Genomic DNA, 25,371 nt, shown 5'->3' with positions numbered 1-25,371 from the left:
TGGGTGAAAGGGAGGGAGGAAATAAAGTGAGTATCGTAACCAAGGAATAACATTCTAAATTGACTAAATAAACTAATATAAATGGAAAAAAAATAAATACTGAGAAGATCAAATGAGATGACATATGGGAGAGAACTTTTTAAACTGCAAAGCTGTACAGATGTAAGGAGTGATTAGCTTTCAAAATGACTAGACTCTAACCTAAAAGTGACCAAGTTCCCACCCAACCTTGAATTTTATTAGTGCTAATTTTTTCTCATAGTCATTATTTTAAAAATATTTTCTGAAATTATTTGGTGAGAGTTCCTGCCAAGGAAACTTGCATAAAGTGGGTAAGCACAAGGGCAGGATAAGGAAATGAGGAACAGATCTCCCTTCTACATGGTACTTTCCCTTACCATATTTCTACCCAACCTGAGAGGCTGCCCCTCTCTCCATTCCCCCCCCCCCATTTCTGACCTTCTATAAGAAAGGAGCTTCCACAAATCACCTGTGCCTGAGAGATATTTTTGGTCCTCTGAAGTCATAGATAACCAAAGCCTACAGGGAACACTGCTGGTGACACTCATCTCATAAGTAGAATTGCCACCTAGAAACCATGTCCAGGTAATGAATCAGAGAACAGTAATGAAGGGGCCACTAGGGACCATCTGGTCCAATCATCTCATTTTATAGATGAGGAAACTGAGTTTCAATGAGAGGAAGTGATTTGTTGAAGGCCAGATAGTCAGGTAGAGGCAGGCCTGGAACTTGAAACCAATTTTCTTATTTTTTAGATGATTGATCTTTCCACTCTTACCCATGTACACTCCAAAGAGGCATAGCCGAAGTCTCATGGTAAGGAAGAGACACCCAGATGCAGGTGAGAAGGAAGAGATTAAGATTCAGGGATTAGAAGTTAATAGGAAACATAGACTTATAGAACATATCCTTATAGGGTCAGATGTTTACAGGGAGAAACAAAACGACCTTATGGACTACATAGTCTAATATTTTACAGAAGGAAACTGAAGCCCATAAAGTTTAAGGTACTGGCCCAACGTTACAAAAGTAGGAGTTAAAAGATTGGTAGCAGGGGGCAGCTGGGTAGCTCAGTGGATTGAGAGCAAGGTCCAGAGACAGGAGGTCCTGGGTTCAAATCTGACTTTAGACTCTTCCCAGCTGTGTGACCCTGGGCAAGTCACTTAACCCCCATTGCTTACCCCTTATCACTCTTCTGCCTTGGAACCAACATACAGTATTGATTCCAAGACGGAAGGTAAGGGTTAAAAAAAAAAAAAAAGATTGGTAGCAGAATCAGGGTTTGAAAAGTCCATGTTTTTAAGATTCTGCCTCTTTCATTTCAGTTATATTGTTTAATCCATTAAGTCTTATATTTGATGTAAGAAATAGTTAAAATAATGAATGCAAGACAATTAGAGACGCTTACATTTGGTATATTTAGTTAAAATAAAGTTATGCTCAAGTTATTTGGCACATTTTGGATCACCAGGTTAATTTAGGTTAAGGGAGATATTCCCTCTATATCTACTGCTAAAACTACTATTCCTATATTAATAACTTGTTCAGAACCTTGAAATAGTTCCTCTCTATTATCACTTTCTATACATCATTTCATCGGGTAGGGAATCTTGTACCAAAAGGCTAGGAGAGGAGATGTTTTTAATAAGTCATTCATGCCATCTTCCAATAATCATAGATTTGGCATTGGAGGGACCTCAGAGGCCACAGAGTCCATCTCTTTTACTTTACAGATGAGGAAACAGAAGCCCAGAGACTTGTCTAGGACCATTCAGCTGCCAAGTGTTGGAGGAAGGTCCCAAACTCTGTATACTATACAAGGCTATTCCTTTTGTCCTTATAGACAAGGTGGAGGTGATTAGATAACTTTTCAGTCAAGAGGATTCAGAGCTTAGTGACTGGTTGAAACCAAAGAGCTCTATCATTTATGTTTTATTTTAACTTGGAAGACTATCCAGGAACCTAGGCGTGTTCTTTTATTTCACATTTTTAACAATGCCCTGGATAAAGGAGCAGATGGAATGCTTTATCAGATTTGCAGATGACAGAGAGTTCAGAATAGTTAACAGCTGGAATGAGATACAGGATTCAAAAAGAGCTTGACAAATACATTTATGGATCAGTTCTTATTAAGATGAAATTTAATAGGTATAAATGTAAATGTTTGATATTTGGGGTTAAAAAAAAAAAGGCCTCATGAGTATAGCTTGGTCCTGATCAGTGTGAATAATGAATATCTGCCTCCTCGCCCCCACCAAAATGGTCACATTATTGGAATTTATACAGTATGTTTCCATTGGCTTGGAAATAATGGCCATATTTAACATAATTATAACTTTAAATAGTGCAACCATTTCAAGGGTTTCAAGATATGTGTCATAGCTACCTAGTCATTTGTCTGAAAAAGCTCTACAGGTTCAACATGAATTGCCATTGTGGCTGAGCAGTCAATAAGCTAATGTACTTAAAAAAAACCCTGTTATTTTCTGTCTTAGAATTGATACTAAGTATTGGTTCTAGACAGAAGAGGAGTAGTAAGAGCTAGGTAATTGGGGACTGTTAGGTGACCCAGGAGATTGAGAGGCAATGGGAAGTCCTGTTCAGATATGGCCTCAGACATTTCCTAGCTGTGTGACCCTGGGCAAGTCACCTAATCCCAATTTCCTAGCTCTTTAAAAAACAAACAAACCTTACCTTCTTTCTTGGAAGCAATACCACACATTGATTGGAAGTCAGAAGGAGCAGTAAGGGCTAGGAAATGGGGGTTAAGCGATTTGCTCAGAGTCACACAGCTAGGAAGTCCCTGATGCCAGATTTGAACCCAGGACCTCCAGTCTCCAGGCTTGATTCTCTCTCCATTGAGCCACCTAGCTGCCCCTAAACTAATGTAATCTTGGTTTCATTGTATTTACCCTGCTTAGACCCCATTGGAGTCTTGTGAGTTCTGGGATCCATATTTTAATTGGGATATTGGCAAATGGTCTATTGGATTCAAACCAAAGTCCTTCTAAACTCCAACTTCATCATTTTTTATACTGTAACTGAGTTGGGTCTTAATGTTAGTCATATACTCGTTCCTTGGTTTCCTTTTCTGCTTACTTTTTGTTTCCCAGGAATGAGCTTCTCTCAGCGCTTATATCCATCTCTTAGAGAGATGAGACTCTCTCATACCTTTATCCCTGAGACTTTGCCTACCCTTGCAGTTCCTTGCATTTTATTCTGTGCCAGATATAAGTCATGAGGGTACTATATTGCCAGTATTCCTCCATCTGGTTCTCCTGTGATATATAAAAACACCTTCCCTGAGGGGGATATTGTGGACTGTTTTGGAGTTGGGTCAATGTCCTGCTTCTAGTCATTAGCTTTTGATGAATGGGGTCTTTAGTGCATTCCAGAGTGCAGGAAGTTGGGGTAGGAAATAGATACTAAATTTGGCTGTCATTTTAAGGTTATCAAGAATGACTGTTGGGGCTGCTGATTTCTACCTGATCTTCTGTATCCTTCAGTAAACATCACTACCTGTCAATTCTCTCCTGTACCTTATAGTTCAAACCCAAGCACTGGTCAAGTCGGTAAAAGTGACAGGATGGCAAAGGGTAAGAACACAGGTATCCCAGAGAAGGGAAGACATGAGGAGTGCCTGGTCATTTTTGTGGAAACTTTATTAGGTGAGCATTTTGTGACCATGCACAGTTTGCTCCATCAAAAGGCACACTCTTCCTTCTCTAACTCAGAATCTCACAGCTCTGAGGCTACCCAAGAAGATTAGACCCAAGTGGCCAAGTTAATAATAAAAGTAAGAAAAGGAATGAAGAGTAAGAGAAACTCCCTTATGGAGATACCATTTGGACCTCGCATAAAACAATGCCATGTCTGATCACAGCTAGAATATTGTTGTTGCTTCTGAGTGGTGTATAAATGAAGGGACACTGACAAATTACAAAACATCCAGAGAAAAACAAAGAAAGGAAGGCAGTGGGGGTGAGATGCAAAACTATATCATAAAGCAGGAATAGACGTAGATCAGATATTCTTACAGACAGAACCAGGACCAGTAGAATTTATTGCCATCATTAAATCGATGAAATAATGGAACACGTTACCTTTCAAGGGGTGAACTTATATCAGGTATCTAGTAGAAGGGATTCCTGCTCTGGGTGAAGAGTTAATTTGGCTTAGTGGAAATAGTTCTAGATCTAGATTACCTTGGATAAATCATGTAAATTCCTTGTAAAGTCCATGTAAAAACCTTAGTTCTCTCATCCGTAAAATGAGATGTATGGAATATGTGGTCCCTATGGTTCCTTCTAGTTCTAGATCTATGATCCTTTGACCTGGGATTAAATCCTGGTTCTGCCACTTAATATCGGCACAACCTTGGGACAACTCACTTCATTTACCTCTATGAGCTTAAGTTTCTTCTTCTGTAAAATGACAGAAGCTGGACTAGTTAACCTCTAAGGACCCTTCCAACTTTAAATTGCAATTTTCCATGAATTTGATAAGAGAGGAAAAGATAATAATCATGACTAGTTAGAGGAAGAGTGTGGAATTGGGACTTGGGGTGGAAGAGGGGGAGAGAACTTTCTGGATTTTCTTTTTGTAATAGTCTTTTTTACTATTATGTAAGACTAATACACTATATAAAATGATATATAATTTCATGGAAATTATTGGGAAATTCATTGAATTATTGCCCATACCTGGTTTTTTACTGGTGAGACATAATTTCCTTTCTTTCTCCAATCCATAAAGTCTGGGTATGGCCCAACACGTCGAACATGGCTGCCTTTAGTAGCTGAGCAATTCTGAAACAATAAAATGCCTTTGTTAGGAAAAAATGCACTTAGATTTTTTAAAAAAGAAAACATGATTATACTAGAATATATAGTATGGGGATTACATAAGTGGGAAATCTTTTCCCTCAGCATAAAAACAGATACTTCCAAAATGAATTTGGGGTCAGTTTATAGGACAGTATCCTGGCAGCTGAATCTTTGTCTTCTACGCTTTGAGAAGCTTCAACTCCCCCCATCCCCTTTCCTGAATAAGCACATAACCCTTTTTGAAGTATTGGAGTTTTTTTTTTTAATGCTAGCAGCCACAAAGAAAGAGGGGAAATGGAAATGAATAAATATAGAAAGGTGAGAAGCAATCTTAAAAGTCTTAAGAGTTATAGTTGCCCAAGTATTCATTGGAATGTCAATATAGTTATTTAAGCCTGAATATCAGAGAAGTTATTAGTTTCCAATGTGGCATACTGGGAAAACTGTTAGACCTGTAATTAGAGGATTTGGGCCCAAATCCCAGTCCTGCCACTTACTCTCTGGTTTTCCTCAAGTAAGTCATATAACATTTCTGGGCTTCAGTAATTTCATTTGTAAAATGAAAACTTAGACCAGATGATCCTGAAGGTCCCTTCCATAGATTTAAGTCTACTATGATATTCCCTAACATATTTTTTCTCTCTTTGGAGTTAGATACACAAAAACCCTCTATTTTTTTAAAAAAAGTTGATCTCTATGGCCATTTTTTCAGTATTAGAGGTTGTGGAGGCAGAAATATATAGATAGCAGATGGCACAGTGGGGAACTAGGTTACATAGTGGGCTTGGAATCAGGAAGATTCATGTTCATGAATTCAAATCTGGTCTTAGACACTTACTAGCTAGCTGACCCTGGCTAAGTCACTTAACTCTGTTTGCCTTGGTTCCTCATCGTACAATGACCTGGAGGAGAAAATGGCAAACCACTTTAATATCTTTGCCAAGTAGAGAGTTAAAAAGAGTTGGATAGGACTGAAAAATGACCAAAAACAACAGGTGGCACCGTGGATAGAGTGCTGGACTTGGAGTGAGAAAGACCTGAATTTAATTCTGGTCTTGGACACTTGCTATTTGTGTGACTCAGGGCAAGACTCTTAACCCCTATCTGCCTCAGTTTCTTCATCTATAATAATGGGAATGATAATGATAGCACCAACCTGCCAGAGTTGTTGTGAGGATCAAAAAAGATAATATTTATAAAGTTCTTTGCAAATGCTAGCTATTTTTATCACTATATTGCTTACATAAAAGACTCAGTGAAATTATTATGGTTTCCAAGAGCCTCGGGATTAGCCTCTACTTCAATTTCATCTTCCTGATGCAGAGAGATCTGTTTCCTGACAAGTGAGAGCTTAGAGCCCGATATATCAATGCAGAATATCTATCTATGCAGAAAATATCTATGCAGAAAACTTGAGGTTTGGTCTGCTTTGTTATTATTCAGTCATCTTTCTGTTTGTTTGTGGTTTTTTTTTCACTCTTACCTTCCATCTTAGAATCAGCATTGTGTATTGGTGCCAAAGCATAAGAGTAGTAAAGGTTAGACAACTGGGATTATATGACTTGCTCAGGGTCACACAGCTAGGAAGTATCTGAGGCCAAATTTGAACCCAGGATCTCCTGTCTCCATGTCTGGCTCTCAATCCACTGAGGTCTCTAGCTGCCCCCTACTCACTCATTTTTCAGGCATGCCCAACTTTTGGTAAGACCATTTGGAGTTTTCTTGGCAAAGATACTGGAGTGACTTCTCCAGCACGTGTTAAAGATGAGAAAACTGAGGCAAATAGGGTTAAGTGACTTGCCTAGGGTCATACAGTGATTAAGTATCTGAGGTCAGATTTATACTCAGGAGTCTTTCTGACTCCAAATCTGGCATTCTATCCACTATGACACCTAGCTGCCTATATAAAAATCACCATAGTAATGATAGTTAAATCCTTGGGAGATGATGAGGTTATCAAGAGAGAGACTGTAGATAGAAAAGAGAATGTGGTTTAAGCCAGAACCTTGAGGAACACCCATAATTAGGGGCATCATACGTATGAAATGCCAGCAAGGGAGATTGAAGAATAGGGAAATAGGTAGAAGCTATACCAGGTAAGAGAAGTATTACAAAAAAAGAGAAGAGAGAATATCCAGGAAGAGAGAGTAGTCGTTGGTATCTAGTGCTACAGAGAAGTAAAGAAGGATGAAAACTGAGAAAAGACCATCAGTCTTGGCAACTTTTGAAAAGGGAGTTTCAGTTGAGTGAAAAATTTGTTTGTCCTTTGTTTTCAAAGAGGACCAGTACCATCATGGGATAAAGCCTTGACTTATGCATGAACTGGATTTAAATGAGGCAGTATTGTATAAAATTCACAGCCTCACTTTCTCTTCTAGTCATCCAAGTTCAGTGGCAAGTCAAAAATCAGGATGACTGGTGATGGCCTGGGATGCAGGGGATGATTATGGCATCTCTGATATCTGACCAAACTCTTAAATGCTCCACAACTCCTGCTTCAGTCTCCTCCATGACTGCTGGAACAAATTGTTTTTATCCACCCATTCTGTCATCTGGTGATGACCCAGTATGACTCTGGTGTCTTCAATGTTTGACCAAGCTCTATAGAGCCTACTTCAGCTACCTTTGTGGCTGTGGGAATAAATTGTTCTCACTGGCCATTCCACTGGGGAAAGTCTTCATATGCTTGGGGTAGGTGCCCCCTAACTCACCAATAGGTTTGTGGCCCATTGGTTACCCTCAATCTGGCTTAGCCCATCTGCAAAGATGGTTTATCAAGGTATGGCCGCTGCATATGCTATAGCTGATAAATTCAGTAGCCAGATTACAAAGGATTCAGTAGAGAGAGAGGAAAGCAAAGGTAATGAGTGCTAAGTTGTCGGTCTGCTAAGCTGTCTCAAATATGGCAGTCATTAAGTATTTGCTATGGCCCTACTATGTAGGATCCTCAGAATAGTCAGTCCCTGCCTAAGAGGTAAGTAACTATAATCCACTTCTCCCCTGATATCCCTGCTAATTTGGAAACCAAACAGTGGCATGGCACTCTGGTCACTTTCTAGTTACAACTTTTTAGAGTGGGTGATGTTGTAGGGATAACCAAACGAATGCTTAACACAGTTCCAAACTTATGGGCTCCTACACTCTCCAAGGAAACAAATAAAAAATTTTTATGGATATGTGATTTCACCAGAGTGGATATGCCCTTGAATGACATAGATTACAGCCCATCCTGGGCCAACTCTTACCCATAACCTCCATAAATCCTTGACATTGCTTGACCACCAATGAAACACATGCACTGTCCATTCTTTATCCCCGGATTATCTACTTTTCTGATCACATGTCACTGTTATACTTCATGAAACTTCTAGGAAATCCCTCATTTGTAATATGTGTTAGTCTGCTTATGTCCCCAAGGTGCCTCTCCATTGCTCAGCTTCAATTCTTTGGATGACTTGTCATCAGAACATTCGTGCTAAAAACATTTGTTTCAGGAACAAGCCTGGAGTCATTAAATAGATTGATTGCCTACTTAAAGGCAATCCAATTTATACTTTTCCTTCTGCTCAATTCTGGACTCACTTCACTGTCCAGTTGCAGGTTTTGTCCCGGATGCATGAACTAATAGAAGAGAGCTCAATAGATTGTCCTTCCAACTGTCTATTGTACTCTGGACAATGGATATTTTTTAACCACTTGGTTAAAAAATTGGTATGGATAGTGGATGGGTAGGCCAAATTCTTATATGTTTATAATCCATGAGGCTTTGCAGTGTTCCAAGGCTTTCCCATGGTTTGCACGATAGCACTGAAAACAGGAATATCTCACTATACCTCTCTTACTTGGACTCAATGCTGGACACCTTCCATGATGGTGGCAAATCCCCCTTTTGTGAGAGAATGTTTCCCTGCTGTTTTCCTTGATTTATATTAATAATCAGAGTGCAATTGAATAATGTTATCTCTTTTGTTATTTTTCAAGAATCTTATATTGATGTGGCATGAAAGTCCCACAAATTCTGTCAAGTAACTGTACACAATCAAAAGAACATAGCCCCATTCTGATCAATTAGTTACTGTTTCTATCTTTCATATAAGATATATAAGTTGCTTAGAATCACAATTATGAGAAAACTCCTCCTATCAGTCTTTAGACATAACCTAGGTCATTGGTTAGGGTCTCTGAACAGCAAGGACAGGTGGTTCTATTCCCCAGTCATTCAAGACTAGGGTCATATAATGCTCAATTTCCATACTCACAGACTTCCTTAGAGTGTGGGAAGAAAAGAGCAAAATTTGGTCTAAGGTTGCCCCAGGATATTTAACATATCATTAGCATCCCCTTTACATTGCAGCTTGCTCCTCTTTCCCCTCATCCCCCACCAGTGGGCTAACAGAGTGAACCATGGGTAAAGTGACATCAGATCCTTGGAAACAATCAAGAGAAAAAGCATTCCTGAAAATCTCCCAGAGACTTTCCACCCCCAGCCCTTTCCATCACCATGGCCTTTCCATCACCACATCTTTCTATCACAAGGACCACTCTATCACCAGGACCATTTTACTACTTTCCTCCCTCTCCCAATAAAGCTTGTTCCATCACCATGGAGATTGCCCGAGTCATTAATTCTTTGGACAAGACCCAAGTCTCACCCATATGAGTTTGACTTTTGAATGAGATACCTTGTTGGGTGAGAGACTTAAGGAAGTGTTTTCCTTTGCCAAGTCAAATGTTTTTAAATTTAGCAAATATTACAGAAAGAAAATATGTGAAACGATGACTATTTTGTACAACTTGTTTTTTAGAAAATTATATATATTAAATTCAAAATTACTTTTCCATTCACCCTGTAAGAACCCTCTTCTAAATATTATTTCTACAATGTGAGGTTTTTGAGAGAAAGAATTGTTTTTGCTTTTCTATATTTATTCCCAGCACTTAGCATTTACTGTGCTTAGCACAAAGTAAGTTCTAAATACATGCTTTTACATTCTAAGACCCACAAGTTATAAGCCTGAGGGATTGGGAAGATGATGTTATTATCAACAGAAATATAGAAGATGGAGGAATGGCAGATTTGGGGGAAGTTAATGAGTTGAGATTGTATTGTTAAGGAATGTATCCCAGGCTAATATATAATAGGAGCTCAGAAACTAAGCAAGAATTGGAAATGATTAGAAAACCACAAGATAATAAAAAAAAAGCTTGAAGAAAAATAAAGAGAAGATTATATCAGGGGCAGCCAGGTAGTACAGTAGATATAGAGCTAGGCTGGAAATCATTACTATCAGTGTGACCTTGGGCAGATCGCTTAACCTCTGCTTCAGTTTCCTCAACTGTAAAATGGGAATAATAATAGCCCCTACCTCCCAGGGTTATTATAAGGATCAAAGAAGAAAACACAGCTCAGTGCCTGGCACGTGATAGGTGCTGAATAAACACCCACTTCCTTCTTTCCTTGGGTCAAAGGGAGAGGTGGTGGAGAAAGAAATGGGATTGAAAAGACCCCTATAAAGGACCTAATTTACAAAAAAGGACCTACTTTTACAAAAATATTTATAGCAGCTCTTTTTGTGGTGGCAAAGAATTGGAAATTATGGGGTCATTCATCAACTGGGGCATGGCCGAACAAATTGTGGAACATGTTGGTAATGGAATACTATTGTGCTACAAGAAATGATAAGCAAGATGATTTCAGAAAAAACTGGAAAGCTCAGTGAGAACTGATGCAGAGCAAAATAAGCAGAACTGGAAGAACACTGTACACAATGACAGTAATATTTAGACAACGATTATCTGAAAACTTGGCTACTCTCAGCAATGCAATGATCTGGGACAATCCTGAAAGACTTATGACAGGGGATGCTATCCCACCTCCAGAGAAAGAATCATTGGAGTCATCTTTCACATCAGTGTATTTTGGATTTTAATTGGGGGTTTTTGGTTATGTATGACTTTATTATTATAACACTGGCCAATATGGAAGTGTGTTTTGCATGACAATAAAAAACGAAGAAAAATAAAGGAAAGAACCCATAGGGTTTGCTTTGGCAAGAAGGAGAGCCAAGTCAAGCCAAAGGGAAGGATGGGACCATGAATGATGACATTAAGAGGGTAAAATAAGTGAAAGAAGGAGTTGATCAAGTTCTTCTAGAGGACCTCAATTTCAGCAGTGAAGGAGAATAGTCATCTATGAAAGCAAACAGGTAGGGGATGAGATGAGTTTAGGAATTCTAGGAGAGGGGAAATAGCTTGGAGCAGCCACTGTGGGGAATATGAAAAAGGTCAACAAAAAATGAGTGTGGATATCAGGATCACCTTTTATCAGAGAGAGAGAGAGAGAGCTCAGTTAGAGTAAGAGCAGATATTTGTAGTAGATGTCATACAAGTTCCTCCTGCAGATTTAGGCAACTCAGAAGAAAGAATGGAGGGGGCAGATGGATTTATTTGGAGCTGAGGAAAGGTTAGCAGGGTGTGAATGGAAGTCACCCATCCTTAGGGAGGTAAGCGAGAATGCTGGGGGTGGAGGTGGTGACTTTCTGTTTGAAGTCTTCCCTTCATAGGTACACATATGAGTGAAACAACTCAAAAACAATTAGTCATCAGTAAGGTCCAGATATAAACTAAAGCAATGGATGATAAGGAAATGAATATTAAAGGAGCAATAAGAAGTCTTCCTCAAAGACCAGAGTTTTAAGATGACTTCTGAAGGACAGATTAGACAGCATTTGGTGAGGAGGAATGTGTGTGGGTGAAAGATGATGGTAATGTCAGGATATTTAGCTGGGGAGAATGATGTAAGGTAATGCACAGAGATAAAAATCACTAGATTATATTTAAAAGATGGTAAGCACATTAGCTTAATCATGCTGGCTAGTCAGAAAAGTGAGGGGCTGGCCCTGAATTGGTAAATTGAGTTTGGGTCTGATTGGATAGGGGTTGGGTGTCTAAAAATGCAGAGACAGGATAAAGGGGTGTTTGAGGAAGATGCAGCTTTAAATATAGAAATGAGTGTGGAGGCTTATAAGGAGTCAGTCTGGAGTGAAGGCTGCCATTTACTTATTAGGTGATTTGGGCTTAACTAGGCTAGTGACTAAAGAATTATAAATGAAGCTTTTACCCATCTTGGAAAAAGCCATAAAAATGATTGGCGGAATATGAAAGAAGCACGAGTAAGCCCACTTTCTTTGTTTATGTCAGATAACAAATGATGCTTTTTCGTTAAGGAGATGATCTGAAGATGTGCTTTGGAGTTCAGGCTCTGCTATTACTAGCTCTGTAACCCTGAGCAGATTAACTGTTTTCTCTAAGTCTGAGTGCCTTCATCTGTAAAATGAATAGTCTGAGCCTGACATCAGGAAGACACATCTTTATGAGTTTAAATCTGGCCTCAGACATTTGCTAGCTGTGTAACCCTGGACAAACTACTCAACCCTGTTGGCTTAAATTTCCTCATCTAGAAAATGAGCTGCAGAAGGAAATGGCAAACCATTCCAGTATCTGCCCAGAAAAACCCAAATGGGGTCATGAAGGGTCGGATCCGACTGAAACAACTGAATGGCAATGATATTTATACTGCCTCTTAACACTGAGCTATAAGCAGAGTGCTTTGTAAACTGTAAGTTGCCATAAAATGTAAATTATTGATTCATAAACTTAAAAATCGAATGAATATGACCCTGGGCAAGTCTCTTAACCCCAAATGCCTAGGCCCCCTTACTGCTCTTCTGCCCTGGAATGGATATTTAGTATTGACTCTAAGATTGAAGGTAAGGGTTTTTAAAAAATGGAATTAAGTTTGTTTTGGGCTTACTCCTATTCTTAGTTTTATGGAACTGACTTGTATATAGAAGGTGCCTTATGCTTTCTAGGCACTTAATTAATGCCTGTTAGATTGAAGACAAATTATGATTTAACTTGAGAAACAACCCATCGAAGGTATAAATAAGGGAGCCCCCAAATTGAGCAAAAAATAGAATTATTTTTAAATTGTACCTAAAGTCACATAGAAGCTTAATGGAAGGAAAGATTAGGATGCAATAACCCCCAAAGCTAATACAATTATAGACTGCCTTCAGAGAAGTGACCAGAATAAAGGAAATAATATGCTATAGTCTAACTGGACAGACCCCATTTGGAGTATTGTGGCAGTTCTGGGCATCACATATAAAGAACACATTGATAAACTAAAGCACGTTGAAAGAACTGGTAATATTTACCTTAGAGAAGATAGACAGCGGATATTAGAGCTATCTTTTTTTTTTTTAAACACTTACCTTCTATCTTAGAATCAATACTACAAGTATTGGTTCCAAGGCAGAAGAGTGGTAAGGGATAGGCAATTGGGGTTAAGTGACTTGCCCAGGGTCACACAGCTAGGAAGTATCTGAAGCCAAATAGGACTTCCCTCTCTAGGCCTGACTCTCTATTCACTGAACCACCTAGCTGCCTTAGAGCTCTCTTGAAGTATATAATAGGAAGGGGGTGGAGAGCCAAGCCTAGAGATGAGAGTTCTGGGTTCAAATTTGGTGTCAGTCACTTCCCAGCTGTGTGACCCTGTGCAAGCAACTTAATCCCCATTTGCTTGGCCCTTACTACTTTGGAACCAACACACATTATTGATTCTAAGACAGAAGATAAGGGTTTAAAAAAAAAGTCTACAATAGGAAATAATTTGGAAGGGCAACCACATTTGTTTTACTTGGCCCTGGAGCTTTAGGGACTAGAGAGCAAAACTAAGAACAATGAGTTGAAATTCTAGAGAAGCACATTTGACAAGAAAAACCTCTAATCAGAGTTTTACAGAAGTAGTTCGAATTGCCTGTGTAGATGATTAGTTCTATATTACTGGAAGTTTTAAGTTGAGGCTGGATGATGACTCAGGGATATTGTAGAAAGGATTCTTGGATAGGTAGGTGGCACAGTGGATAGTCAGGAAGATAAGAGCCCAAATCTAGCCCCAGACATCTATGTGACCCAGGGGAAGATGCTTAACCTGTTTACCTCAGTTTCCCCATCTGTAAAGTTGGGATAGTAAGAGCAAAAGTGCTTAGCCCAGACCTGGCACATAGAAATGCTACTTACATATTATTATTATTATTATTATTATTAATGGTTTCAATCAGATGTCCTTTGACATGTCTTCTAAACTGAGCTCTGATGATTCTCTTTCCCATTGCCAACGCTATTTAATTAGGAAGTCAGGATCAGGAAAAGCCTCCCAAGGCAGCTGCTTTTATCAAGAGCCTGTCTTGTCAGTTCCTGGAATCTATTTCTTCTGTCCAGCTGGCTCTGCTGCAACAGTAAGATTCAGGGTAGCCTCAGGCTTCTCTGCTCTCGTACTCAAAAAAAGAAAAAAAAATCCCACTCAGCCTTTCACAGGTTATGAAGTACTTTCACTTACATTCCTCTTATTGGATCTCCACACCACCATGAAGCAGTAGAGCAGGTTTGCCATGTTACAGATGAAGAAACTGAGGTTTAAGGAGGTCAAATGGTTTGCCCAAAGACACAACTAAGAAGTGTCAGGACAAGAATCCCGAAGCCCACTGCAGGATTTTTCCCAGAGCTGCTTCTTTTGGGGGCCTGATAGGTAAGAATTCAAATGAAGTAGATCACAGAAGCAATGGGAATGGAGGCAGGTGGGAGTGGTCATGTGGATAGATTGTTTCACTGGTAATTACTAAATGTAAGAAGTCCTAAAGGAAGGTTTGAGGCGTTTTGGTAGGCAATCCCTTAAAGAGTACCCTTGGAAGAGCATGGAGAAGAATAAAAAGGAACAAGAGAAAACGGACCAATGGAAGGAGGCATTCCCCATAGCAATTAGATCTCGGACCCAGTGAAATGAAAGCAAATGCATTTTCTATTGGGTGACTCATCAATTCCTCAGTTATCTCTTCTCTAAACCAATACGTAGAGTGCCTGCTCCTGCAGCGCAGGTCCTGGGCATCCTGGCCAAACGTCACTTGCAATGTGTCCCCCGAGGGTGGCTGCAGAACCTAGAGGCGGTTCTGAGGATCTGGGAGTTGTTAACTAATGCTATATAGCTTATAAGCCGCCATCTGTGTGATTATTAGTTGATATCAATTAGTCGTCCAGACTTAATTAGCTTTTTGAAAGGAGTATTTACTAATGAGGTATAAGAACAGTTGATAACAAAATATCTCCCTAAAAGTTGGGACACACTTTCCTATGAATACACATCTCCTGCATCCTGGCCATTGCTAGTTGTTCTGACTTTTATCTTACCATTGAACTTTAGTGTCTCTGGAAGGGAGAATGAGGCCAATGACTTTGGGCATCTCTGCCTCATTTCAATAACAATTCCTGGGTGAGTTAAGATATCAGTCTGTGATGTCATTGGGCCTTTTTGAAAACAAAAGACAGACAGCAACAACAAAGTCTTGAAGCAATCTTTCCTCAGTGTGTCCAATTTTTCCTCCATCCCTGATGCCAGCACTGCAATCAGCTGTTCTGGGGATAACTAGGGAGCTAATGGTTAGTCCAACATCTTCTGGCTCTCACAAGGTCCTCCTCTGACCAAAGGAAGAGGGAGAAGCCAAGGTGCTCTCCTGTCTTCAATGTAATTCTTTCACAGGAGCATGGATGAAGGCTTTTACTACTGAACTGCCAGAGGATTGAATGCCCAGGTTCCAAATTTGCTTGCTATTTTATAGATGACCCACAGAATTTGAACGAGTTTCTTCAGCCAAAAACAATACACTTTTCCTGTGCAACATTGCACTCGTTGGATAGCTCTAAAGGACTTCTAAATCGATCAAGGACTTTTTGAATATAGTCTAAAGGATACTATTGATTCAATAGTGATATCATGGCCCTTGATCTAACCTACCAAAAGTATTAGGGCTTAGTTTCTTCTCACTTTAAGTGAGGTGGGAATAATTGATTATTTTCCTCCCCTCCCCCTGCACCCCTGCCCCTCGTTTTTTCATTCCTACTTCCCAACTTCCAACTTTTGTGTCTTTCTTCTGTTCCTTCTTTCATTTGAATAGTTCTCTTAACCCATGACATAACCAAATGTCCTTGGTGTCATGTGAGTAGTTTAAAACACAAGGTTCTGGATTTCCAGTCAGCCAAATTCCCTCGAGGTTAAGAATGGGTTTCAACTTTTCTGGTCGCAAGGAGTGATTCTGAACAGAAACTCATTTGAAGAGAGAGAAAATGGAAGATAGACGAAAGGAGACACACCACATTGTAAAATAATCCAAAAGGTTTGCATTTTAAAAATCTTAGATTTGTCAGAATGAACAACACTTACTTGAGGTTCACTCATAAGATACTGCTTTTTGAATTCATCAAACGACATATCTGAAAACTGGTTCAGTCCCACTAAAAGAAAGTTTCAAAAAAGAGTTAGAAAACCAATAGCAAAAAAGGAAAAATAAAATGCTTTATTCACATGACCTTTGTTTATTTCTCTCATAACTTTTAGTCTTTTTTCTGTACTTCTGAATTCTTTCAATTTTCTATGTTGGTCTACAAATTTCTATGTTCTCATGTATTGAATTCCTTTCATTTCTAGATTTATGTAAGAGTAACTTGGTTGCTGGTCTTGCTAGCATCTCCTTCATCTATTTGGCATCTCTTCTCCCCTTTCCAAGTCATCATAACTCAGGCATATGGTCTCTGGTATTCTTTTGGGCTTGGAGTTAATTAAGAGAGATTAAGCCTAGAGAGAACTGTGGCTCTCACCCTAAGTAAGTCATTTATCAGTTTGGATAAGAACACCTGGACTAAATGCTGCCCAAGTCTGACTAGGGTATGGGCTTCTGGGGATATCTTAAATCTGAGCAGAGTAGAAAGCCCTTTACTATTCCAGTCCCAGATGTCCTAATACAATTTTACTAAAACTCCTCTAGGCTGACTATACTAGGATTCTTTATCTGGCTATCTGATCATTTGAGTCCTCCCTTTTTTGTACACCACTCTTCTAAAACTTCCACAATAAATTTAACTACAAAAATCATTGCATAATATTCCATCTCTCCCAGCCAATACCAAATATTTGGGGCTAGGTCTAGTTTAGGCCGATGGAATTTAAGCTTGGAATTAAAATATACTTGTAATATACTTGTAGATCATAAATTTTTCAAAAACCTTTAATAATGATATGATTACAAGAGATACAATTCCTAATTAAATTGAAATAAAATGCCTCATTGCCATATTGACCTCAGCAATTAACAACACCTAGTAAGGAAGTTGTCCCTATAGGGCAATGGGAATTTTGCCATAAACACCAAGGTATCAATTCATTCTAACACTATATAGCTTCAGGGGCTAAGGAAGGCAAACCAATAATTAAAAAACCTCCTGATCATCTAATTCCAAGGATGACCACTCTGTCCTCTTAGAGGGAAATTGGTTTTACATATATATATATATGTATGTATAGTTTCTCCCTGTAATTTCTACTACAAGGAAAAACAATGCCTATGCATATAAATAGCACATATAAATACAAGATAATTACAGTATTATTATATACAAGCTAATGTTCTCTCTACAGCTCCCAGTTCATTAACTCTTAAGATTGATATTTTTATTCCTTCTCAGCCACATGTGATTATGTGGTTATGATCATACAAATACTTGGTTTCACCATCACCCATTTATATATTTAGCCTCTATTACCTAGAATTCTGAAATTATTCTCTCTGATCACAAATGCTTAACCTTATACTTTCCCTTTACTTCATTCCTAAACCTATTTTTATTCCTCATATTAACCTTGCCTTTCAAGTCTTCCTCTTTCTGTCTTCACTTCCATTCTTTTTCAGTCTTGACCATAGTCAATAAATATTTACTAAGCACATTATTATGTGCCAGTCATCATGCTAAGAAATGGACAAAGGTAATTAAGCAGATCAGCTATTATTTGCTTTTTCATCTGGCTTGAAAGTTTTGTATGGATCCTTTCATAAGTTTTTCTGGGCTCAGTCATAATTTCTATCTAGATTATTCCCTTATCTACAAATTCAATACTAAATTCTCTTGGCTTATACTCTCCTGCTATTTTAAAAATATCATAATTTTACTACTGTACATGTGTATGAATGTTTCCCAGCATTGTGTTCATCAATTCGTCTCTTATTATTGAGAAAATTGTGTAGTCTTCGATGATATTCATTCAAATTATATGTCTTGTTGAACTAAAAAACAAAATAAAACATACACTCATATAAGAAATGTAAATCTAGAAAGCAGCATTAGTTTAACAAAAGAAACACTTACTGTTATTTTTTTGTAAGACAAAAAGGGAAGACCTTTCCTGCTAATTTACTTTATTGTACTAACCAGTTTAGGCCATCTCAATGTGGCAGTTTAAAAAAAAGATGACTATCTAATGCCTTACATAGAAATGTCCATACAGGAATGTGGGAGATGAGGCTCTAGTCTTTCTCTAAATGCTAGATGAGTGCAAATGAAGAGTTTTACTACATTCAAACACATTTTCATTTGTTTATGGGCACTAATTGGCAGACCAGGAAGGCAGAATTATCTTATTCAAAGTAGACAAGTAATAAGCCCAAAAAGACCTTAATGAACTTGTTAATTTTTCATTTTCATTTGTTGATTGTTATTATTAGAAGTTTTGCAAGTACAGTATCAAACTATTAATTAATGAATTGATATTGGGACATCTCTGAGCTACTATAACAGGATGCAAATATGAAAAAATCTTAGAATTTTAAACTGTGGTGGAACTATAATATAGAAATGACATCTCTCTCCTAAAGGGAAATTAGATTAGATAATAAGACAAAAATGTTATGTAAAAAAATTTCTTTTTTTTTTTTTTTCATTTTTTAAAAACCCTTACCTACCCCATCTTGGAATCAATACTGTGTATGGGTTCCAAGGCAGAAGAGCAGTAAGGACTAGGCAATGGGGGTTAAGTGACTCAGCTGAGGTCATATAATTTGGAACTGTCTGAGGCCAGATTTGAACCTAGGACCTCTCTAGGTCTGGCTCACAATCCACGGAGCTACCCAGCTGCCCCCTGTAAAAATTTTCCAATTAAATAGAATAGTTAATTTTCAGGATTAGATTTTCCCCTCCTCAAACAACTATATACATGTGCATATGGACTGGCTTCCAAATATATCTAGTAAGGAAATTCAGGCTTTGAGTGTGCTTTAGTAATAAATTCTCAAAATTGGATTAAAGATTTACAACTAAAATTGTACTGATAATTCTAAAGAAAGTGAAATTATTTTCCTGTTTTTAAAGTAATTGTCTGATAACATTAAAGGACAGAAAAGCTCATTTTACTATTTAGACCCTCACAAATTTTTTTAAAAGATTCTTATATCAGTGACAAAATTTAGGCAAAAATATAAATAGCAAGTGGTATATAAAACTGAAATTCTAGGAAGTTTAAGGGTTAGAGAACCACATTTAAGAGATAGTGTTGAATTGTACTGTCTTGGACTATCTGTACAGGCAGATTTTGGCAGATGCTAATCTAGAAACCTCTATAAGTGGTTTGGAACCAGAGAAGCACAGTTCCCTTCAAAAGTGTCCTGAGAATGAAACCAATTCCAGAATGTCCCAGAAAAGATATTCAGGAACCATGGGACATCTGGGACTCAAAATATACTGAGTAAATATTGAGAATGAGTACTAAGATAAAAGGATACTTAATGTTGGATAGTGCTGATGATAATGATTATATTGCATTGGCTTTTTGTTTCATGGTTTTTATGTTTATGATTTTTCTTGATTACCTTTGTGATACATAAATCTCCCCCCACAAAATTAATCGATTGTGAGCCCCTTAAGTAGACTTGCTAAGTAGAGGCTTCTGTATACCTTTCCTTTGTGCAAGGGTCCCTCCCCTTCACTGAAAGGGGGATGTCAGGACCCCAAAATTAACTCTAACGTCTCTCATTTCTCAAATTGATTATTGATAAGTATAACTATTAATTAGAAACTGGAACTGATTGATTTGCCTCTGTAGTAAGATATAGTTCTAGCTGCTAATAGATTTGATAGCTGAGTAAGATTTAGGATTAATGATAAAGCTAATCATTTAGTTATGATGTATTTATAAAGATAATCAAATCAATAACTTAGATATGAGAATGTATATCAGAGTGGCTGTATCCCCCTTGGGAAATACTTTTCTTCCCTTCTTTCTTGGCAAACCAGCCACAAAATGGCCAGGGGTTTGGAGATTTCCTGCTCTACAGAGGCTTTAGATCCTCTTTTCATAGGGCTGTCAAAACTCCCTTTCAAAACAAGACAATCAACTGGTGGATATAATGCTCTAATCCAATCCAATGTTAGAATTATCAGCAGCCCCACCTTAGACATGCCTCCATTGGCTTCCTAATTGAGAAGTTACAAATCACCTATTCCAGAAATCCCTCATAACACCCACTCAGTTTTTTGCAGTCTTGGATGTAATCCCCAGTTTTGTTCTTCATTAAAAAAAACAAACAAAAAAACATTACCTTCCATAGTAGAATCAATGCTGTATGTTGGTTCTAAGGCAGAAGAGAGGTCAGGGCAAGGCAACTGGGGCTAAGTAAGTGACTTGCCCAGGGTCACACAGCTAAGAGTATCTTAGGTAAGATTTGAACCCAGGACCTTCTATCGCTAGGCCTTGTTCACTGATCTTCCTAGTGTAAAATTGAGATTTGAACTCTGGATTTTAATCCCCACAAGCCCTTGCTCCACTTCCCCAAAATGTTTTGTAATCTCACAGGAATTCTGAGGTGGGCTGAGATCAAGAAAGGATTTAATCTGATTGCAAAGGTTTTTGGCTTCTTTTGGACTTCCGTTTTGGAGCAGACTTGGCTTTTTCCATAATGTAGGTGAGGTCTTGTCTAGGCCTCTGTGGCCTAGGCACCACTTGTTTCTTATCCTGTATTTTCTTTTAATCCTTAACTTTTAATAAACCTCTAAAATTATAATACTCCTTGAAGAGAGAAACTAATTTCTACCTGCCTCAGTTTCCCTAAATTTTAACTGTTACACTACCTACCCCCTCAAAAAATGATCTTTAAAAAAATATAATCTGACAATATATAGAAACTAACGATAAATTTAAAACATTTAAAAATGTTTTTGTTCTCTTTAAATACATCTTGAAAATTTTAAAATAGCCAGAATATTCACTAGTATATAATAGGAACTCTCTTTAGAGAAAAAGGGTGGCTAAATTTGTCATTAATATAATATAGTGATAATGGTCTGAACATTCAAAGCAGTATATCCAAGACCCCCCATTTACTATTATAAGGAATTATAATGAGTAGCTTGTTTTTCATCAATTGAAATTGTACTTGATAAATATTATTGCAGAAAGTTTCGTTTAAAAAAAGATAGACTCTGGTGATGAATTGGAAAATCCCTTCTCTTTATATCTGTTACCACAATTGACTTCATTTCTTAACAGGAAACTTGTGAGATTTAAAAATTTCAAAAAAGAAGAAGTAAACACTGACCTTTTTTGTCCATGAATGAAATTGAAACTTCTCTGTAAAGGTAAAAGCACATTTTAGAATTTGGCAAAAGCCTGATATATTTGGTCTACAATCAAGTAAATGAATTAATAAATAAAAATTTCTTTTTAAGGGTCAATAACTGCTTTAGTTATCTAGTAAAATAAAAACTTTACAAAATGGAAACTTCTAATAACTAGAATTTCTGATACTCTCTGAGGAAAATGTTCAGGCTAACTCCACAAATATGAGTAGCTGAATTTAGTGCTATGGCTTGCAATGGGATCAGTGGAAAGCTATTCTTTCTACATTAATTAAGTAGCTCAATGGATGGAGCACTGGCCTGGAGTAGGGAATTACTTGAATTCAAATTTGGCTTCGGACACTTACTAGCTGTATGTTCCTGGGCAAATCACTGTAACCCCCGTTTGCCTTAATTCACTGGAGAAGGAAAAGGCAAACCACTCCATTATCTTTACCAGGAAACCTCAAGGCCAGTCTTGTGCTATGGTCTACAGGTCACATTTGAACAACAACATACATTAATCATCTACTCTATTCTTTTAATGATTCCAGGGCAAAGTCTAGAAAAACTAGGGTTGCAAACTAAAGAGAGATCAGTGAGACTGAATTCTTAAGGAATTAAAAAAAAATTCTAATATCAAACCCTCTAAGTCTCCAAATGTGGGACAAAGTTTTAGTTTTACTGGCTGTCACTTAGGGATAATCCATCTCTTCCCTGCCTATATGTGCAAATGCAAGCCATGGTGATCTTACTGATATAGTGTTGCAGGAAACTATTATTTGTAGATCACTTCATTGTGAAACATTGTTCATGGCATGTATAAGCTTGCTGATTTTATCCATAACACAATAACTTTACCCACTGGCAGGCACTAGGGTTTAACTTTACCCACTGGCAGGCACTAGGGTTAATTAAAGACAGGAGAGTGAAGTTTTGGACAGCAAGGGGATAAATGTGTACTAGTGTGACTTGGGTAGCAGGTTCTAAGGCTGTTCATCAAATACTCTCTCCTCTTTGTTATGTGACAACAGCCTTAATGGAGGCAGAGGGAGTTACTGTCAACAAAAGCACTGAGTTCTTGTGGGCTGAGCTCTAAGTTAACTAATTTCTAACAAAAACCACCCTTCCCAGTATCTGTAGTTTGTTTTGAGATTAAATACCAGAAATATTCATATCTTTCTAGATAAGATCAGGACAAACAGATTTAATAGACAGAGTTTATATATGCCTATATCCAGGAAGATATGGAGAGGATTTAGAAGGATGTTTCCAAGTAAGCCAATAATGGAGCTCTCTTTAAACCCCAGACTCCCTCTTGGAGAAAATACATTAGTTCTACAGGTTCCATTTTCAATTTCAAGTCTACAGCCAAATTTCCTTTAGTTATGATAATTTTTCAGTTCCTAAAAGCACTACTAAACCCTTGAAAATTCTGGTATAGTATGAAAGAGTACTGGCTGGGAAGCCTGAGGACCTGGGTCCTTAGATAAATCCTTAGATAAGTCATTTATTCTCTCTGGCTTCAGTTTTTGCACTTGTAAAAAGAGGGTTGGATCAGCTAAAGCAAGGTCCCTTTGAGTTCTAGAACTCAGATTCCAAGTTTCTATCTGGAGGGAGACAGGAGAACTGAGGTCTAGGTCAGTCTGGCTCTGCTGGCCACAGACTAGTTCTGGGATCGTGGGCAAGTCCCTTCACCTTTCGCGGCCTCAGAGTTTTCCTCCCTGTAAAATGAAGAAGTTGGGACTATATTTCTAGGGGTCTCTTCCAGTTAAAAAAAAAAACAAAAACCCTAGGGTCTATGGTTTTAACGTTTGTCTAATGTCATTACATTTAATTCATGCCCACAAGAAACCTGGCTATTTTAAAACCAGGAACTCAAGTTTCAGATGGCTAGGGGTGTCCACAGGGGCTTAGTTTCAGCCCCGTGGGGTTTCCAGAGCTCCCTTCCAATATGTGGCTATTGAGCTACTCAGCAGCAGTCCTTAGTTCTCTATTTGTGAAGTACTCAAGTAGGAACTCGTTTCGAAGGACTGATGTGCCGCAGGATTTAAATTATTCACCCATTTTACAGATATCGAGAGAAAACACCGTTATTATTAAGGGAAGGAAGACAGGAAAATATAAAACACCCTTAGCATTAAGGAGTAGGAGAAAGGAAAAGATGGGAATATCATATCGCAAAAGTGTGGGTCTGAATAACCCCTGGGTCTCCTCTCTCTTTAGCTTACTTCGGTTCCCTTCCCCCCCCCCCCCCCCAAGAGTGCTCTTGTGTGGTTTAGTCTTATGATTTACTTTCATTTTCCAGACTTCCCAGAAAGGAACTAGATGTATTATGTGGGTCCGTGGAGCCTGTACCTCTGGAGCATATGGGGATTCTACTTAAGGGAACTGCCAAGTTCTCCTTCTCTGGCCCCATAACCGCTCTCTGACCTGGGATCCTCCTTGGGGGACTGTCAAGTTCTCCTCCCTTGGCCTCATGACCCCGCTCAGTTGTCCTCTCGGGCACCGTTTGGCGGCCGCCGAAATGAAGTTGGAGAAGCCAGGAGGCGGACTTTGTTTTCCAGGAATTTCCTGTCCCATCCTTCGGTCTTACCTTGTGCAGTAACATTGTGAAAACTGGAAACAACCGGGGATAGAAAGAAAGCCCCCGCCGCTAGGAGCAACAGCAGCTCGCAGCGCATTTTGAGGGATGCTGGGACCCTGGAAACTAGGCACTGTCCTAGCCTGTGTCCCGGCAATGGCGATGAGGCGGCTGCAGCTGCTTCTGCTACTCGGGTGCTTAAGTAACTGCTTAAATGTCTGGGTCAGGAGGCTGCTGGGAGGAGGGGCAGCTTACTGGTGCGGAGCCTCCGATTTCATCACACCTCTTCGGTGGTTCTAGAGGGCCAGCCTCTCTCTCCTGCAGTGATTGCTCCATGAAGGAGGAAGTAGCACCAAGTTAGGGCTGGAGTAATTAGACTAGGGACTTGCCTAGCTGGAAACAATTAGCCTGAGGGTACCTCGACTTGGCCTCCGAGTTGGGAACTGAATGGATGGCGTTGTGGGATCGAATGAACGCAAAAACATTTATTGAGCTTTTACTACGAGAGAAGCACTGTGCACTTGGATTTCAGTTGATGGGAAAAGAAAAGGCCAAATTCTGGAACTGAGAGGATCAGGAGGCATGTGATGACTGTGGGACGACTGCCCCCATTACATATACTACAAGCTGTCCCCAAAGTCTTACTGAATTTTTAAGCTACTGAAGCTTAAAGTTTAACTATTTTGAAACTGCACTAAGATTTCTGGGACACAAGGAGCTACCCCAAACTTTAATTTTGGGGGGACACAAAGAGTACTAAAACTTTAAGGCACTAATAACTTAAAAACCACAAAGACTTTGGGGACACGAAAATTTTAGTGGCTTAGAACTGCCTAAGACTTTTGGGCTATCCTGTATATAATATTTTTTTTAATGACAGAATTTCCCTTAGTGAAGGGAGTCATCACTTTATCTTGATTCCACTGTAAGATTATTTCTAGAATTTCAACCACATGACTTAATAGCGGGCAGGAGACAGCTAATAAAGGAGAGTTTATAATTATTATATTTTCAACATGAGTATTTACACTGACAAAATTGTCAAACACTACAAATCAGGGTTTAATTTATTGTATTGTTGATTATCTAGACTTAGAGAGCCATTAGTGAGGTTCAGTATATGCTAGCTGCCTCTTTCTAGGCAGGTAGGGTGGGAAGGGCAGGATAAAGCCTGGAGGCAGATGCTCTGGCTTTGAGCTCTTACCCTGGTTGAATGAATGTGGACTCTGTAAAATCTTTCTGAACCTTCCTTTGCTAATCTATGAAATAGGGCTAATAATACTTGCTCTTGTGAGGAAAGGATGTTAGTTATATAGTTTTTAAAAATCCTTACTTTCTCTCTTAGAATCAGTGCTATGTTTTGGTTCCAAGGCAGAAGAGTCTAAGGGCAAGGCATGGGGGGTCCAGTGACTTGCCCAGGGTCACTCAGCTAGGAAGTATCTGAGG

At 38.7% G+C, this 25,371-nt stretch overlaps 1 protein-coding gene across 1 annotated transcript in view; it reads right to left on the bottom strand.

Moving 5' to 3' along the window:
• The window catches only part of CTSH (cathepsin H), a 44,747-nt gene extending 20,577 nt beyond the window's left edge, over positions 1–24,170 (bottom strand). Inside the window, exons 1-5 of the mRNA XM_007479293.3 lie at positions 23,938–24,170; positions 21,323–21,354; positions 17,914–18,019; positions 16,126–16,196; positions 4,725–4,829 (exon numbers count right to left, since the gene is read on the bottom strand). Of these exons, the coding sequence (XP_007479355.1) occupies positions 4,725–4,829; positions 16,126–16,196; positions 17,914–18,019; positions 21,323–21,354; positions 23,938–24,025 (402 nt within the window). The 5' untranslated portion in view covers positions 24,026–24,170. The remainder of the gene's footprint in view (positions 1–4,724; positions 4,830–16,125; positions 16,197–17,913; positions 18,020–21,322; positions 21,355–23,937) is intronic.
• Between the last annotated feature and the right edge of the window lie 1,201 nt (positions 24,171–25,371).

This window comes from Monodelphis domestica, chromosome 1 (assembly GCF_027887165.1).
Source record: "Monodelphis domestica isolate mMonDom1 chromosome 1, mMonDom1.pri, whole genome shotgun sequence".
In the NCBI taxonomy this organism is placed as follows: Eukaryota; Metazoa; Chordata; class Mammalia; order Didelphimorphia; family Didelphidae; genus Monodelphis; species Monodelphis domestica.
Note: the sequence above shows the minus strand (reverse complement) of the source record. Positions and strands in the feature narration are given on the sequence as shown.